This window comes from Notamacropus eugenii, chromosome 1, assembly GCF_028372415.1.
Source record: "Notamacropus eugenii isolate mMacEug1 chromosome 1, mMacEug1.pri_v2, whole genome shotgun sequence".
In the NCBI taxonomy this organism is placed as follows: domain Eukaryota; kingdom Metazoa; phylum Chordata; class Mammalia; order Diprotodontia; family Macropodidae; genus Notamacropus; species Notamacropus eugenii.
This window is the reverse complement of record NC_092872.1, coordinates 291121277-291140124: the sequence shown is the minus strand read 5'-3', so window position 1 is coordinate 291140124 and position 18848 is coordinate 291121277. Positions and strand designations below refer to the sequence as shown.

The 18848-nt window shown below is 45.1% G+C and overlaps 1 protein-coding gene across 5 annotated transcripts in view; it reads right to left on the bottom strand.

Moving 5' to 3' along the window:
• The window catches only part of INPP5A (inositol polyphosphate-5-phosphatase A), a 227238-nt gene that overhangs the window by 15938 nt on the left and 192452 nt on the right, over positions 1 to 18848 (bottom strand). For all 5 annotated transcript variants that reach the window (XM_072629126.1, XM_072629123.1, XM_072629124.1 and 2 more), the window contains 3 exons: positions 16441 to 16536; positions 15959 to 16033; positions 1016 to 1089 (listed from right to left, as the gene is read on the bottom strand). In XM_072629126.1, the coding sequence (XP_072485227.1) occupies positions 1016 to 1089; positions 15959 to 16033; positions 16441 to 16536 (245 nt within the window). The remainder of the gene's footprint in view (positions 1 to 1015; positions 1090 to 15958; positions 16034 to 16440; positions 16537 to 18848) is intronic.

Here is an 18848-nt window from a genome sequence, read left to right as displayed (position 1 = left end):
AGTTTACCCTAGTGCTGATTTTGGAGTCAGAGCACCTGGGCACAAAACTGTGTGACCCAAGTCAGACTTTCCTCTAGGAAGAGGGAGCCCACGTGCAATGTTCTCGCTGGGTAACTCTTTCTCTCTACTTGAAAATGACTTCATGAGAATCATAAGGATTCCTGGAAGCCCCAAGGCAGCTGAGGGGTTTCTGGTCTCTGCTTTACTCTCTGTCGCTGTGGGTGTGTGCGTGCGTGTGTGGTATGTAGGGTGTATATGCATGTGTGTATATGCATAGTGTGTTGTACGTGTGTGTGTGTGTGGTGTGTGTAAGGATGTGTGCACATGTGTGGTGTGTTGTAGGTATGTGTGTGGTATATGTGCGTGTATGTGTATATGCATTATGTGGTGTGTGTACACAAAGTGTGTATATATGTATGTGTGTATATGTGTGGTGTATATATGAGTGTGTTGTGTAGTGTGTGTATGTGTGTATGTAGTGTATATATGTTGTGTGTGTGTATATATGTGTGTGCACTGTGTGGTGTATGTAGTGTATGTGTGTGTATTGTGTGGTGTGTGTGCACAGTCAGTCTATTGACCAGTACAGAATATCTTTATTCTGTCCTAGACTGGAAACCTTCCCCCAGCTTCCTTGTGCAGTTGGCAGCTCCAGAGCAGGGGTCCTTAACCCTTCTTGGGGGGACATCAGGGGCCCACTGGGCAGTCGGGGAAGCTTAAGGACCCCTTCTCATAAAATGCCTTGGGTCACAAAGAGAACAGATTACCTGACTGACGTATGATGACCAAAGTATTTTTTTAGAAAGTTCTCGGCCTCCGGGTTAAGCTGGGCAGAGGTCACTCTCTCCCCCAAAAATGTCCTTCCTCAGGCCCCTAATTTCTCTCCTGTGCCTAGGGAAAGGATGCTCTAGGATGTGACAAGGCAGCTCCCACCACCCGGGCATGGGCTGGCCCACTCCCCACAGTAGCCTCTACAGCAGGGCAGCTGGAATAAGAAAGAGAGAAGCTTGCTTACCTGGGAGGGAATGAGATGTCCAGTTCATACAACTTGTCTTTAAAGACAGACAACTCTTTGTCGAATTCCAAGAGCTACAAAAGAGGGAAGAGATGTCAGTGAGCCATCACTGGTGAGGGGTTGGTTGGTAGCTGAGACAAGGAAGGGCCACACCAGCTTTGTTTCTCTGGAACTTTCTGGGACCCCTGGGAGGGGAGGTACTTCGGTAGTCAGCCTAGCTCAGGCCAAGGGACAGATTAGAGGGTCAGCCTCCCAACTGGACACTGCTGCCCAGGATGGTCACCACCCAGGCCCCTCTGGTGGCCCTCCCCACACCAGGCAAAATACCCAGGCATGCTGGGGCTGGCTCTGGGTCCTATCCTGGAGGGACCCTCCTTCCCTCCAAAAACACACAGGGGCTACTTTGATATTTCAGCCAAGTGAGACCCCAAGAAACACATGGACCAGTGTGGATCAAGCAGCCCTGAAGGGGCGTCTAGGAAGTGCCTCGATAGCCCATGGAGGCCTGTCCACACGTGTGTGAAGCTTATACATGGGGAAGAGCTCTAGGATCAGCTTGGCTCTCACAGATTTAAACACTGTTTAAGCAGACCAAAATCAGTGAAACTGATGCTCACCAAGACCCAGCAAAAAAGAGCTTTGCCAAGTGGAGAGTTTCTGTGGGCACATGCGGACAGTGACGGGGTGGGGGCTGGAGGGCGGGGGCCGTGAAGGCAGCCCCCAGCCCGCAACCCCCATCCCGACAGCTCCCTCCATGTTTGCCTACGTTCATTAATCATGTCCCATCACACAGCTGTGCTGATACCTAGAGGAGGATGGTGGTGGTTCCCAGAGAGATGCGGTCCCCTCCACAGCCTCATAAATCATTCCTGAAATGTGCAATTAGCAGCTACTTGGCCACGTTAATTATTTGTGGGAAAAACCTCTACCTGAGCCACCTGCACTGAGGCCCGCCCACAACTTCATCTCCCTACCCCCCAATGAGACGGCAGCAGATCCTGGAACACTTGATGACCTATTGGTCAACGTGCAGGGGGGAGAATATGGGTACGGAATGCCACATGCACTAACGGTGGTCATGAATACCTGCTTCCGGGTGCAAATCCCAGCAGGGACAGAGAAGGAAAGACAAAACAAATGAAACCCAGGAAGCAGAGGGATTCATAAGTCAGTCTGTCCATCCTCCACTGCCCCTGGAAGGTGAGACTGGGCTCTGAATGTGCTCCTGGAGACAAGCCGGGCCCCTCCCACTCCAGAGGGAGAGGCCTTCAGACAACAAGCCCAAGACACCCTGCTGGCAGGCAGCCTTGAGGCCCAGGGGCTCTGCCCAGGCCCCTCTGCATTCCTTCTGACCTAGAGGTGACAACTTCTTTTCCTCCTCTCCCTCTGGGGCAATAACCAGACTGACCAGCCTGCAGATGTCCTCTCACAGGAGGCCTCTCCTCATGCTGGTCCAGCTTCTTCTGGGAGGAGATCCTGGCCCTGGACCATCCCTGGTTGGCCCCACCTGTCCTGCTGGCGAGCCCTGGGCAGCTGAGTCCTCTCTTGTCCTTCCCTGTGCCACAGTGACAGCCTTGTCACAGTGTCCTGGACCTGGTACTCTTTACATGGGAGAAATGCCATTGCATCTAGTGACCAGGAGAGAATGTGATCAAGCTAAAAAAAACCAAAACACTAAATGTCTTATTTATTGCGGGGGAGGTCAATTTCTTTCACATTTCTCTGATGCTTAAATCACTGGAGATGAATCCTGATGATGCTTCTGCCTTCCCCTGGGATGCCCAAAGATAGAGCTTCCCCAATGAGATCATTTCATCCAGGAGCTAGAGGAGGTCATCATTCCTGGGGGCCTGAGTCTGGCACCTGTACATGGCCAGACTGGGAGGTGAGGTCAGCACCAGTGACCAGAGCTCCCAGGGACCACACCGGGAAAGTTCACAGCTGCAGAAAGGGAACGATGCTTTTGAATGAGCCCTGAGACAGGGAGGTGAGACCACGCCAGGCTCTTTTCGTTGACCATGAGCAAGTACAGTTACACCAGAGGCAAGCGTGAGTTCTGTGAAGGAAGACCCTGGGTTCTAAAGCCTGAAGGGCCCTGGAGAGCACTTGGTGCAGCACCTTCAGTTTACAAATGGGGAAGTGGCATGAGAAGGTCCTACTTGGGCCCTTGAGTTCCTCATCCTAGGCTCCTGCCCCTTCCTTACCCAGATGGGCACCAGGATAGAGTCAGATTTTTGTGGCTAAGTGCTTTCCTGCAAACAGCCCTGGGAGGAAGGCAGGAGGGCCTCAAGGCTCCACTTGAGTTTCTGGAGGTGAGCACAGAATCAGAGCTTTGTGAAGAGGCTTGTCCAGGGGGCTGAACCTAGAGTCAGGAGACACTCAGCTCAGCTCCCAGCCCTGACACTTACAGCATAACTCGGTGGGGTATGACCTCCCTGGGCTCCACAGAGTGGTGCCCATGCCTGGGGAAGAGGCAAAAATGGCAGCACCCAGAATCCCCCAAGAGTCCCTAGGCCTTGAGTGCAAATCTGGCTTGAGCCCAGAGCCCTTCTCTAGTTTTCTGGCTAAAAGGGGATGAACGAGGGGGGCTGTACAGCCCCACAGCCAGTGGAAGGGCTTGTTCTACTTGATGGTCGCCACTTTTTCAAGGTATTTCTCCTTCTCTCCGGTACACAGTAGGTGCTTGATATATGTTTTATGGTTTGATCCTTTCTTCTCCTTCCATCAGGGTGGGGGATGGAAAAGAAAGTAGATTTTTGTCAAATCAAAAAGAAGAAAAAAATTAAAGAAGGGGAACTCCCCCTTAGAGATAGTTAAGGCAGCCCATGACATCTTCAGTCATTTCTAACTGTTAGAAAGCCCCTGCCAGCATCGCTCCATTTTCCTCATGGTGCCTCCTGCCGATAGCTTCTGGCTCTGAGTCTTACCCCTCCTCTGCAAGACTATCTTTTCATCCCTCGAGTCTTTTCTTCTTCAAATTGGATCCTCTTATGGCCTCAATGACTCACCTGTGTTCAGGGTTACCACAGCCTGAATCTTAATCTGCACCCACATGCCCAGAACAAGAAGCTCTGAGAGTCTCTTTGGATTTGACCCCTTCTTCATGAAAGGAATGCCCCAAAGTCCTAGAGTTTGGGGTTTTTCATCATTTCACCCAGGAGGTGCTGAGGACAATCTGTAGATTCTTTGACGTGGGAGAGCTGCCTCCCATAGCCAGAGGGAAAGTGGAAATGCTGGCCTTTGGTGCACCAATACTCTTGACTGCCAGCTCTGTGCAGCAGCAGAGACACTCAGGCCCCGGGATCATGCCAGCTGTTGCTCGGCAAATAGGGGGCAGCGACATCCACAGCAGACAGGCAGCACCAGGTACTAGCAGCCACTACAGCACAGATGGCCTGGTGACATTTTGGAATGGAGGTCTTCTGGCACACAGCTCTGGGAACTTTGACTTTGGTATCTGTTATCATTTTGGAGGCATCTGCCTTGACCCCTGAGAACAAAGACGATCAGTGTCTCAGCACCAACCTCTCTGAGGTTCGGGATGGTTTAAATGTTAATTTTTTGTTATCCTGAACTTGACAAACACAAGCAAACACGAGCACACAGAAGAACAGAAGAAGATGGCATGGGAATTGGCAAACTGCAATTACAACTTGTATTTTTGAAAAGCTAATGATAAAGTCAATCCAGTCGTCTCCAAGCTGTCTTGTTGTCTGCGTCTCCTCTGAACTGACTTTGGTGAATTTTTCTGTGACTATTTTTCCTTTTCCTTTTGCCATCATGCACAATGGTTTCCCATATCTGAAAACAGTTCCATCTGGCCCCCATAGTCCACCACCCTGTGGTAGCAGGTTTCATCTCGTATCCTCTGAAATTATGGGTTGTGGTTCCATTAATTATAATTCTCAAGTCCTTCCCAATTGTTTGCTTTAAAATCTTGCTTTTATTGTATAAAATGTTTTCTAGTTCTCTTTATCTCAGTTTGTATCAGTTCACACAAGTCTTCTCAAGTTTCTCTGAATCTGTCCCTTTGTTTCTTTTCAGGGAATAGTAACAAATTGCTTTTTGGAAGGACTGGAACAAGTCACTGCTCCTCTAACAGCGCACTGATGTGTCTAGATTCCCGTAGCTTCTTCAACATTTGCCATTTTCCTTTATTTTTGTCATCTCTGATAATTGGATTGGTGGAAAGTGAAAGCTTAGAGTTGCTTTAATTTGTATATTATTATTAGTGACTTTTGGAATATTTTTGAGGGGTGGGGTATGGTTGTTGATAGCTTGGATTTTTTCCCCTGGAAACTGCTTATTCATATAGATCTGACTACTTATCTCTTCTTTTTATATATTAGAATTCAATATATATATATCTAGATATATATATGTATATATGATGTCAACTCTTTACCAAAGACATTGTTGAATGGTTTGTTTTTTTCTCACTTAAAGGTTTCCCTTCTAATTTTAGTACACTGATTTTGTTTGTGCAAAACTTTTTCAATTTTGGGTAATAAAAACCATCAATTTTACCTTCTGCAATTCTATCTTTTTCTTTTATCTATAATTATGAAAGTTATCTCTTTCCTTGTCCCTCCAATTTGTTTATGATGTGATCTTTTCTATCTAGGTAATGTATCCATTTGGACTTATTGCGGTACATGGTGTTAGTTTAAACCTACTTTCTGCCAGGCTGCTTTCCCATTTACCAACTTCTCTATTTTTCAACCAGGACCAAAGAGTTTGGATCTTTACAGCTTTGTAGTTTAGTTTAAAATCTGGCAGTGCTGGGAATCCTTCTTTCTGACTTTTTCATTACTCCCTGAGATTCTTGACCGTTTGCTCCTCCAAATGAATTCTATTACTATTTTTTCTAGCTTTGTTAAAAAAAAGTAATTCTTTGGTAGATTAATTGATATGGCACTAAGCAAATTAATGTAGGTGCCAATATAACTTTTATTGTACTGTTATGACCCATCTACGCTCAATTAATCTCTATCCAATTATTTAGTTTTGTCATTATTTTTATTTTTTAAAGGTTTCTTTTTTTTAGCTAACAGTTAATAGCTAGTATTTATACATCACTTTAAGGTTTGCAACACTTCAAAAATATTATCTCATTTAATTCTCATAACAACCTGGGGGAAGGTAGGTGCTATAATTATCATCTCTAGTTTACAGATAAGGACACTAAGTGAACTTGTCCAGGGTCACATAGCAAAGAAAGTGTGTGAGGCTGGATTTGAACTCAGATTTTCCTGATTCCAGATCCTATAATCTATCCACTGCAGTACCCAGCTACTTCTAGGTTAGCTGTGTCAATATACCACCTGTGGATGTCTTAGCAGGTAGACACCCAATAATTTTATGCATTTTATAGTTATTTTGAAAGGATCTCATCCTATCTCTTCCTGCTACATTTTGTTTGGAGTATTTAGAAAGGCTGCTGATTTCCACTGGCTTATTTCATATCCTGCTACCTTGTGAAAGATATTGTTTCAATCCATACTGAATTGAACCTCTTGGAGTTTCACTAGTATATCACTACGTCCATTTGTAGTAAGTGGCAACTTTGTTTCCTTTTGCCTGGGCTTATTCCCTCAATTTACTTTCCTTGTCTTATTGCTACTGTTAGCATTTCTAGAACCATATCTGAGAATATTGGTGGAAACATATCATTTTATTCCTGATCTTATTGGGAAAACTTTTTCTCAATTATAAAGTTCTTGGGATTTAGATAGATATTATTTACCATATTAATCAATAGTTCATTCCTATAATTTTAGGGTTTTTTTTTTTAAACAAAAAGGCATATTGTATATTTTGTTAAAAAGTCATTCCACATCTATTGATGTAATAATGGGATTTTAACGTTTTGTTATTGATATGATTTATATGTTTATAGTTTAACTAATATTGAACTGACCCTGAATTTGTGGTATAATATATGTATATGTATAACATATGCATAATATGTACAATATTCACTGTGATCCTAGTGAATAATCTTTATTTTGTGATGATCTATTTGCTAACACTTTCATCAATATTTTACATTGACCTTCATCAGAGATAATGATCCTTATTTTTATTTGTCTCCCCTGGTTTGGGAATCAGGACCATCATAGCAGGCATTTGCTAGTATCCTTTTGTTTCATATTTTTACAAATAAACTATGAATTTTGGAATTAAAGGTCCTATGATTTGCTTGATAGAATTCACTTCTAAATAATTCTATCTTTTCCAGGTTCTTTCCCTGATTTGGGGAGTTACTTCATTGACTTGTTCAATTTCTTTTTCTGTGATTCAATTTTCTCTACTTCATGTTCCATTCATCTAGACATTTTATATTTTGGTAGATACTCATATATTTCATTTAAATTATCATAATTATAATGTCACATAAGAATCATATATTAAATAACAGAGCTATAATAAACTAAATAATATTCTTGTTGACAAATAATTGGGAAAATAATTTTAATAATTGCTTCATTTGTGAATTTTTTTTAATGTTTTGATGTTGGCAATTTGGTTTTCTTCTCATTTTAAAATTAGAGTAGAGAATAGTTCATTAGTTTTAGAAACAGCTCCTATATCTACTTATTTCAATCACTTTTTTGTTGTTCAATTTTAATTGTTGATTTTCTAGCATTTTTTAGTTCCACATCCAATTCATTGCTCTATTCTTTCTCTCTTTTATTAGTGAAAATATTAGCAATATAAAATTCTAACCAAGGATTGCTTTGGCTGCATTCTAAAACTTTTGGTATGTTACCTTATTGTTGTTGTTGTGTTAGATGAACTATTTATTATTATGGTAACTTGTACTTTGACACACCAATTCTCTAGGATTATTTGGTGTCTGTGTTTGGATCTTTTTTTGAAAAGGTCCTTTGTTGATAATATTTTTACTGCATTGTGGCCAGTGAAGGATGTATTTAATACTTATGGGGTTTTTTTTTGCATTTGTTGTTTTTTGTAAAGGTGTCATGCTCAGCTGAGAAGTGCATGTGTGCTTCTCTCTCTTCTCAGTATTCTCTAGATGGCTGTGGTGTTGAACTTTCTAGAATGTGTTAAAATCCTCTTCAGTGTCTTGGCTCCTTTTTTGTTTTTGTGTTCTTTGCTGTTGTCGCCATTGTTTATTGTTGCTAGATTTTTCTAGGTCTGAAAGAGATATATGGAGGTTCCAACTATTAAAGTTCTGTTGACTATTTTTCTCTATAATTACCTTCTCCTTTAAGTACTCAGATGCTATGTAATTCAGTGAATTTTATTGCTATTACCTTATTGTCTATGCTGCCTTTAAGCATAATGTAGTTTTCCTGTTTCCTTTCTTTAAACATGCTGCTGCTTTGTCTTTGGTCATGATTGCTAGCCCAACCTTTTCTGAATTCACCTAGAGCTTAAAAAATTCTGCTCCAAGAGTTCACTTTCATTCTGTATGAACTTGTTTTAAATAAACAATATATTGCTGGAGTCTGCTTTAAAATCCACACTGCTGACTTATCCCCTTTAATGGGTGACTTTATCCCATTCATGGCCACAGTTATGATTGTTAATTCTGTATTTCTCCATCATATCCTTTTATACTACTTTCTTATACTATTTACTGTCTCCAATCTCCCCCTGCAAAGAAGACAGTGGAGAAAAAGAAGGGATGCATTCCACATTTGCCCTCTAGAGTTGAAGTTCTTGGCTTCCACACGGCAGTTCCTCCTCTATTCTCCTTGGTCAGATTCCAATCACTGACACTTTTATTTTCTTTCTAACCTTCTAATTGTCTTACATGCAGCCTCCAAAGCTCAAGTTTGTTTTGCTAACCGCCCTTACCCCCCCCACAGGCTCCACTCTTAAACCGCACTTTCCTTCCTCCTTGTCCCTAGCCACTCTATCTCACTGTTTGATTTAATAAACTTGGGTACTAAGTTAAGCTTTTGGCATGCATGTATTCAACTTTCCTGATGTGGGTTTATTCTGCCCCTTGCCCCAGGTCTGAATTTTCTTCTTGTGCCCTCCAACTATGAAAACAATTCCCCCCTTCTTTCTTTCTTCCCTTTTCTTTTCTCTCAAGACCATCTGAATAGAGGAGAATGAGTCCCAGGTCCACTGTGCTACTGAATCCTCCCAAAACACTTGAAAACACTACAATTTTGAAGGAACATTTGTATTTTTTTTCTCCCCTCTTGAAATGTTGGCATTTTATCAGTGTTAAGCACCTTTCAATTGTTCAAATGAATTGACCTTTCTGACTTTCTCTTGACTCCTGTGTTTCAACTTCAAAGTACTTACTCATCCTCAAGTAATTTTCATCACCACTTGAAAATCTTCTATATTATTAGAGGTTCCTTTTCACCCCTAAAGGATTATGGTCAGTCTTGCAGGTTGTTATTTTGGGCTGTAAACATTTATCTTTTGCATTTGGAATATCATGTTCCATGATTTTCTCTCTGCTCTTTGCTGCAGTCTCTAGATATCTGATATTGTTCTGGCAGTTTGGAGCACTTTTTCTTTGGTCTGGAAGCTCTGGATTTTGGCTAGGACATTTCTGGGAGTTTTCCTTGCAGGATTGCCTTCATAAGCACACTGGCAGATTCTATTTCATTTTTCCTTCTAGACCTGGCTGGCTTTCCATTAACAATTTCCTGAAATGTGGTAATTATATTTTTTGTTTGACTATGGTTTTTTGAGAGTCTAGGGATTCTTAAGTGATCTCTTGTTGATCTGACCAAGGCCTTTGATACTGTCAGTCATGAGGGCTTGTGGAAAATTATGTCAAAATTTGGTTGCCCAGAGAAGTTCATCAGTATTGTAAGCCAGTTCCATGGTGGCATGCTTGCACAGTTTCTGGATAATGGAAGATATTCTCATGCTTTCCAGTCACCAATGGAGTGAAACAAGGTTGTGTGCTTGATCCCATGCTTTTTAGCATGATGCTTTCAGCAATATTGTTGGCTGTCTTCATGAGGATGAAAATAGTATCAAGGTCAGCTACCACAATGATGGTAAGTTATTTAATCTGAAAAGGCTACAAGCTAAGACTAAAGTGGAGGGAGAGTTGGTATCTGAACTTGTTATTTGCTGATGATGGTGCACTCAAGGCAGCTTCTGAAGCTGAGATGCAACAAAGTATGGGTCAATTCTCTGCTGCTTGCCCTAATTTTGGCCTAACAATTAACACCAAGAAAGCAGACATTCCCCACCAGCCAACACCACACCATCCATACATGGAATCACTGGTTACAGCAAATGGAGAAGTTTTGAATGCTGTGGGTAGGTTCACTTACCTTGTTAGCATACTTTCCAGGGATGTACACATAGATGATGAAGTCGACACATGCACTGCCAGAGCTAGCTCAGTATTTGGGAGGCTCAGAAGGAACGTGTCGGAAAGAAGAGGCATCAGGTTGCCTACCAAACTGAAGGTCTGTAGTGTTGTGCTGACCTCATTGTTGTATGCCTGTGAAACTAGGACAGTCTACCAGTGCCATGCAAGGAAACTGAATCACTTCTATCTGAATTGTTTTAGGAAAATTCTGAAGATCACCTGGCAGGATAAGATACCAGACATCGAGGTCCTTTCTTGAGCAAAAACTGCCAAGCATTCAAACTCTGTTGCAGAGAGTGCAACTCTGACAGGCTGGCCTCATTATTCGAATGCCAAATGTACATTGGCCTGAAAGACTATTTTATGGAAAACTCATGCAAGGAAGGCACTCAGATGGCAGTCAGAAGAAACAATATCAGGACACTCTCAAGGTGTCTCTTAAGAACTTTGGAATTGATTGGGTGACATAAGAGGGCACAAGAATGCCCAGCAAGGTGTGCCCTCATCAGAGAAGGTGCTGTGCTCTATGAGCAAAGTAGAATTTAAATAGCTTAAAAGAAATGTGAGATGCTCAAATTTAGAGCCATCTCCACTGTAAATGTTCACATGGACTATTTGTGCCTGACCTGTGGCAGAGCCTTCTAAGCTCATATTGGTCTGATCAGCCACACTGGACACACTGGACCTTGATCCTGACAGTTTTTTAGGTTTTTTTTTTTAGTCCTAAATTTCTTGTCTTATGGAGTTGTTTTTTATTTCATCCATTCTAATTTTCAGGAAGCTCATTACTTGGATAAGGTTTTCTACCTTCTGTTCTAAGTGCCTTCCAATTCTTTCTTTGAGAGGAGTTCTTCTTCTTCTCCTCCTCCTCCTCCTCCTTCTTGTCTTACTTGATTTCTTCCATGCACCACTGTAGTTCCCCCAAGTCTGTGTCTTCTTCTGGGTGAACCTTTTGAGTGTGATGTGACTCACAGTATTTCTTCATAGTGTTCTGTCTTCTTCTGTTTACTCATATTTTTGGTTTCAGTTCTAGAGTTCAGCCTTTATGCCAGGATCAAGCTCTATCCCCTCCCACATTCATGGATGAGATGGTCAGTCTGGGTCTATTTTTAGATTTTTCCTTAAGTATAACAGTCAGTTAGTCAGCTAGCATCTGCAAAGCACTTACTATGTGCCAAGAAGTGTGTTTAGCACTGGTGATCCAAAGACAGGCAAAAAACAGTCCCTGCCCCCAAGAAGTAGGTACCTCCTTGAGAAGGCTGGGTGGTACAGTGTGTCAAGTGTTGGTCCTGAAGTCAGGAAGACCTCAGTCCAACTCCTGCCTTGGGCACTTACTAGCTGTGTGACCCTTAAACTCTGTTTGCCTTAATTTCCTCATCTGTAAAATGGGGATGATAACAGTACCTATGTCATAGAGGATTAAATGATACAATATTTGTGAAGAATTTTGCAAATCTTAAAGTCCTATAGAAAAACTAGCTATCATGAAAGAATAGTTCACAGTCTAATGAAGCACATGGGAGAGCCAGGTCCTTCAGCCACCTTTCATGGTGTCATCTTAACTGGAAGCGAACCACACTGTTCCCATCACTGCTAGAGTGTAAAAGAAGGCAGCAAGGGTGCAGATCAAAGAATAGGGGTAACACAAGTCCAGCAGAAGTTCAGGAACCAGAAAGAGAAGACTCTTTGAATGCCTTTTTGAATGCACCCTGTGCATCTGAGCCCCCCTCAGGGTGGATGCCATAGTTGGGTAGGAGGCTGGGGGCATGTGGAATACCATCAGGCACTAGGGTTGTTCAGCGCTTCTGGCCAAGCAGGCCCAGCCACCCTCGACTGGACCCACACTGCAGTCATCCCTTCTCAGCAGTGCCTCCAAATGAGGGGAAATGAGCTAATTATCATTTTTCATTTTGGACTCTGCTGAGATTATAAAATCATAGTCATGTTAAATGATTCAATCATTCCCACATAAGTCATTATTAACTTTTACTCATATGCTATCTATTTAATTGAGTACCAAATGGACAGAATAAATGAATTCTGAGTTGCACGAGCTCCTAGTTATATGGAAAAGTGGCCTAAAGCCACTCTCCCTTCCCCTTCCCCTGCCACCTAACTACCGTCCTGTAATGTTAACCAGAGCCCCTGGATCCAGGGCAGGCATGGGAAGGCACAAGGGTCCTAATGGATTATCAAGTGGATGTCACTCATCTTAAATTTCATTTACACCAGAAAGAAACTCAAGTGTGTTTTCATTCTACAGCATTCCAGCAAAACGGATTCTGTTATCCAATAGGACATGGCCCAGGGCTACTGGCCGCAGAGAGGCATCAGATGGTGCAGCACTGAGTAACTCCTGGACCAATTCAGAGTGACCACTGCAGTCTTGGTCAGAAATGTGAGATTTGAAGAAAACCAAACCAAAGCCCCTAGCTTTGTGTCCCTAAACAAAGATTTCTCAGTAAGACAGAAGTGTGCATCTGAAATCAGGTGGAGAAAAGCCAAGGGGCGACCACGCAGAAGCACACCAAGGCTTGTGAGGGCAGGCTGTTACTGGGTCCAAAGCGAACCCAGCTTTAGAAACTTCCAAGCCCCTCTGGTGTCATTCCTGGGACATCAGGCTCCGGGCACTGGCCCTGCAACCTTGTGTGGGCTAGACAACCCGGGGGGTTCAAGTGAGGGGTTGGTGCTGTCCTCCCAGTGCTGCATCTCCTTCTCGCAGGGGTGAGGCATGTTCTGGTTCCATCTCTTGGAGAGCTCCAAGGATGTCTACAAACAATGAAATCCACATTGCTTCAGTGCTGCATAAACAGCCATTTTAAGCATCAGAAAGACATAATGAAACCCTGCAGGGCTTTGGCAGCACTCTGCTCTTCACATCCACCAGTCCTGAACAGTAAACTTTTACATGGGAAAGACGCAATAGCTGGAGAAGAAAACACACATCATGCTATTCCCCAGCTGCACCATGAGGGTGGGTGCCAGGCAGCAGAGACATTCAGTCCACTGGGATCCATCTTATACCTTTGACTGCCTCACAGCCATGTAAGCCCTGCTTACCACCAGCAAATCCTGGTAGTTTATTTCATGCTTTCTGTTGCAGGCTTGAAGAGAGTCCCTGGGAAGACCCTGGATACTCAGCAGGTTTGGGGAACTTGGTTTTTCAGGGGCTCTAGGCCAGACCTCAGTGGCCCAAAATCAGAGTGGGATAACTATCCTCAAAGGAAAACTGTTGTTGGGATGTTGGCAGAAAACATGAGCTTTGGAGACGCTTTTGATTAGACACGATCAGGAACTGCTGCATCTTTAATCTGTACCTATTTGGGATTTCTCAAGAACCGCTAACGGTTTTCACATGGATCGCCAGCATTCTCCTTGATTACAATGTAAAAAAAAAAAAAAAGCTGGGAGTGGGGGAGGATGGCCTGCGGACAATGATGAAGCAGCCTCTGGATAATAAATATTTCTCAGGGACCAGCACATCTGCACAAATTCCACTGTTACTGAAGAGACACCGCATGGATAAAAAAAGGGCCGGCAAAATCAATGCTCAGGAGCTCGAGCAGTTGCTAAACACACAGAAAACATCTTTATCCAGCAGCCAGAGGGCTGTGAAAATTCCCAAGCCTGGCATCGGTGCAGCTAAGGAAAATTTAATCTTCCCCATCCTGCAGCCCTGACAGCCCCACTTATAATTAATTATACAATTTCGATGGGAATATCGACTAAACAAAGCTATAAATCATAGAAAAAGTCAATAGGCATGGACACATTCAATCATGTCCCGACCAATGATTACTGCTCTTAAAATACAATAATTATTTTCAGGAGCCAGCTTGAATTAAATTTCTGTCAGGCTGGTACAAGCCCAGTGGTTGATGAAGGATGCGATGGATTTTGGGGGCCGAGTTCGGCCCAGGGACATTTATCCTCACCGAGAGGTAGTTTGTTCTGGGTGACCGTGGTGTGCGTGTTTAACTAGACCATGAAGATGAGATGATCTCCGGCGGCTCATTACACCATTTATCTTGGCCGCCACAGCGGATCAGGGAGATTTCCTGCCTCCTTGAACGTGGATGCGTGGGTGGCAGTGGGGCATCTGCCAGGTCCTGTGAGGGTGAGTGCAGGAGAGAAGCCATACCCATCCTGGATCCCTGGGAAAGCTGATGGCTGGTTGTGAGTGGCCTGGCGGAACAGACCCAGCTTCTGGAGTTCCAGAGTGGGCACTTTTACCATCAGCTGCCTTATAAAATTACATTTAAGGAAGTCTTGTAATCACAAAACATACAAGAAAATGTGGCACTTGCAAAAACATGGCATTTTACCAGGGTGAAAGAGTGTGACCTTGCAGGGGCATCAACTGGGGCTTATTGTTCCAGGAGAAAATGGTGCCTCTCTCTGAGGGGCCCTACCTTGGGATCCCAAGTCCACAAAGCTCTTACAGTTGGCCTGGCCATTTCTGGTGGTCAATGCCCAAGTGAGGATGAGTCCTCCTCATGGTAGCAGTCACTCTCTTCATCCAAGAACTCAGAGGCTCAGGGAACAGTTGTGTCTGTCCCTCAGCCCAATTAGTCTTGTGTCTGTTGTACAGTAGACATCAAGTTCTCTCACTTGTCGTTTCCTTCTGAGGTGTAAATGCCTTTAGAGGTAGGCCCTGAATCACTCCAAGGTGGCCCCTTCATCCTACCAAGGCTGCAAAATTGCTGCAGAGGCGGTCCAAGACCCACATTCTCAAGACCCAGGGAGGAGTCCTGGAACATGGGGGCATCAAAAGACGTAGAGATGCATATACACATGTGGACACACATGCATACGTATACAGAGACATGTTCCTGTACATTGTGGGGACACATGTCGTTCTGTCGGCAGACTCAGAGAAAGCAGCAGACCAATGACTCAGATAAATTCTGGCAAAGGGTTAAAAGCCAACACAAGGCAACCTTTCAGAGCCTTTACTGAGATCTAAGACACTAATTTCCTGGAACCCTGAGTTGTCTCAGAGCTAGCAGGGGCCTCCCAAGCCCTTATCCCAGTGTGGGCCTGAGGGAGAATCCCTCCTCTAAGATCCTGGGCAGTGGCCAAGGACACAGCTTTTCACTCATGGTTCAATTCCTCAGGCCCAGCTAATGGGTCAGGCTGGAGCACTGAGGGATACTGGGGAGCCTGAGGACCACAGGGAAGAAATGGGGGCCAGAAGCTCCTGAGACCCCACCCAGTGTTCCCACATTCCCAGTGTTCTCCAAGTGCCTGGAGAGCTGGGATTATCCTGAGCATGGGGATCATAGCTGGTATGTATGATCCTCATGTGGATCAGCTGCTATGTCTTTCTACATACATGTGATGGGCACACACATATACTTCACTCTAAATTGATTTTTGCCATTTATACAAAAGAGAATGCCAGACTCTTGGTGTATGCCCACAGGCACTTAGGCTTCTAGTTAGTGCCCTTGGCATGTCTATCTCTGGACTGTGTGTGCTTTTGGCCTGGAACAGGATTCTAGAGCTGACCTCACACAGAGTGACCAGAACACAATCCCTGACCCTTGTTGAGTGCACAGGAGGGTGCTGATCACCAGGAAGGATGACCCACAGGACCAGGTGAGGGTGGGGGTACTTACCGCTGTCCCGTTGTTGTCTCGGAACACTTCTTGATTGAAATAATCGAACAACTTCTTCTCTAACTGCAGCATGACCTGGGGAGAAAGCGAGGCCACATGGCAAGGATTGCCAGGCTCTGGATGGTGGCTCAGCAGGCATGGGGCAGCCTCCAAGTCTCCCCTCCCACTTCCCCAGCAGGGCCCTTGGGCCACACCCAGCTTCAGAGGGGAGGCAGATGAGTCGAAGGCTATGGGTGAAGCTTCCACCCGAATGTGTGCTGAGCCAGCATGGAGAAGGTGAAGGGAAGGAGCCTGGGAGACTCTGGGGAGTGTGGTCAGGGGTTGCTTTACCCCATGGTAAAAGGGTCACAGATGGGGAGGGGGTGCCTGGTTTCCCGCAGCCCCCTACTCTTTATTAGCAGGTGCCAGTCACTAGCACTGCGCTGCACAGCCTGGGACCACCCACCTACTTGTCAAGATCTGGCAACCCTCGGCACACTTACCTTTCGGTCGTTATCAGATTCACGGAATATTAACTTCACAACTTCATTAGTGTCGGCAGCGCGAATGGTCTGTATCGTGGCTTTTGTACAAAGTGTCTGCAAAGAGAGACAGACAGAGGTTAGGTTATCAAAGGGGAAACCCAAAAAGGAGAGAAGCAGGGCCATCTCCTGGCCACCCTCAGCCCCTGTAATGGGCACAGCATGGACAAAAAGACAAAAAACCTCATAGATAAACCAGGCTGCATTCCCAGAGCTTGGTGGAGTCCACTGATGCACATGATGGTCATGCTCCTGGTGGCCCTGATGAGGAAATGGCACAGTCCCTGATCCCCTTTATACTCCTTCCACCAGCCTCTGCCTCAGTCAAAGCTGAAGGTCCATCCTCCCCTCCACGGGTCACAGATCATGCCTTCCAAGTAGTTGGAACGCACGCCAAGTTAGAGTCTGCAAAGTGCTTGGTGTCAGGCATCTCGCTGGAGGCTGCTAGCACCTTGGTGAGGTCACGCCTACAGTCCCTCCTGACCATGTTCCATGAGTATGTGGGCCAATATGTGTTCCTAGGTCCCTGCATCACTCCCATACCCCCCTTCCTAGCCCCGCTGCCTCTCTAGATCCCAGGGGCCCAGGAGAGGAGCATACCAATGGCTCTGTGAGTTGAGGTGTGGGGACATCCAGAGATAGATGCCAGAGGTGGCCTGAGAAGGAGGAAGGCTGGGGTCCTTAGGGTGACTGTCATCCCTACACCTTCTTTCCAAAGCTCCAATTGATGGAAGCATCTTCAGAGAAGGGTCATCTCACTTTTAAAGTCTGTATCCTCAGGGCTTAGTATACCTTGTGCACTGCAGAGGCTTCCTAAATGCTTTTCCCTTCCTTAATTCATGCCTCCCCCCTACAGTAGCCCAGGGCATTTCAGAACAGTGTGCATTTGAAGGTCATTTTTCTTCCATCAAATCTAAATTTCCTTTTTACCCTTCTTCTCGCGCCCCAGTCTTTGCTCCTGGCTCTGCCCAGCAGGGTCAAGCAGAACCAGCCTGATCCCTATTCCCCAGGATGACCCTCAAATCTTTGAAGGCGGTTCCTGATGCCTCCCAGTCACCACTCTCCCCCCTCCACTCCCCAGACTTTTCTTCTTTGGCCTCAACGTTTCCTCCAATGGACTCTCCTTGGACCTGGGCTTCTGGAACTTCCCTATCAACTTCTATGGCCTTCCTAGAGGATGATCCACAAGAGCAGAAATAATGTCAATGGTCAAGGAAGGCAGAAACAAGGTGGCCAGGTAGGGGCTAGCGAGCTGAGTCCAAATCCTGGCTGTGGGATCCTGGGAACCCGCAGAGAAGGGACCAACTGAAGATGGTGGAGCGAGTGTCACTACCTAGAAGTTCCTTTTCCCAACATTATCCCAGGCTGAGCCCCTCCTGGTCCCTAAAGACCATAGTTGGAGCCCACATTTTTGGAGCACATCGAGGTTCCATACTTTCTTTTATGTAACCCTAACAAGAAACCTGTGAGGTAGATCCTATTATTATTCCTCTTCTACAGATGGGAAAATGGAGGCTGAGCAGGTTCAGTGACTTACTCAGGGTCATGTTGCTATTGTCTAAGGCAGGATTTGAACTCAGGACTTCCCAAATCTTGGACCAATGCTGAACTCAGGACTTCCCGAATCTTGGACCAATGCTCTATCCACTGGGCTTGTTAGCTGCCTCGATCCAATGTGACAGGCTGGAGGTCAGTGGGACTGTCACATCTTAGAAAAGCCTTAAATCACCCTGGTTCATCAGATGGAGTTGGTTTCCACCCATTCAATCAGATCCCTCTGTGTTCAGCACTTTGCTGAGATGGACAGCATCCCCTGAGAGACCTGTCCAATGTCCCTGTCCAGAAGGAGCAGAGGTGGCCCTGCTCCAACTGTGCATGCTCACATCAGGCGGGTTCTCTCCAATCATTGCTCGCTGGTCCTATATGTTCACTAAGCTTCTCTGTCATGATCCAGGTTTGAATTTCCCAGAAATCAAAGCCAAATTCCATGGGGCTAGTGTCCAGTCTGCTCCCTTTATGGAAACAGGGCTATGTGCCCTTCCCCATGGCTTGTTTCCTGCTCTCCATGGTCCATCTGGGTTGGGAGACTCTCGCTGAAAGCCCATCAGAACCCTTGAAGACACCTAGAACCTGCTGAGTCTGACTCACCACAACCTGCCTTTGAAAATGGTAACAATTTGTTAGTGCAATCCGCTTCTCTCTGTAGAGTAATATTTATCTGTTACACATCTGGCATGTGCAGGACACAGTGGTTGGTGTTAGGGAAGAGACTCAATGCCCAGGCACCATCCAGCCCCACCTCTGGCCTCAGGGTGCTCACAGCCCAAGCTTCAGCACACAACTGACAGGCAAGGGCAGCACATGGAAAC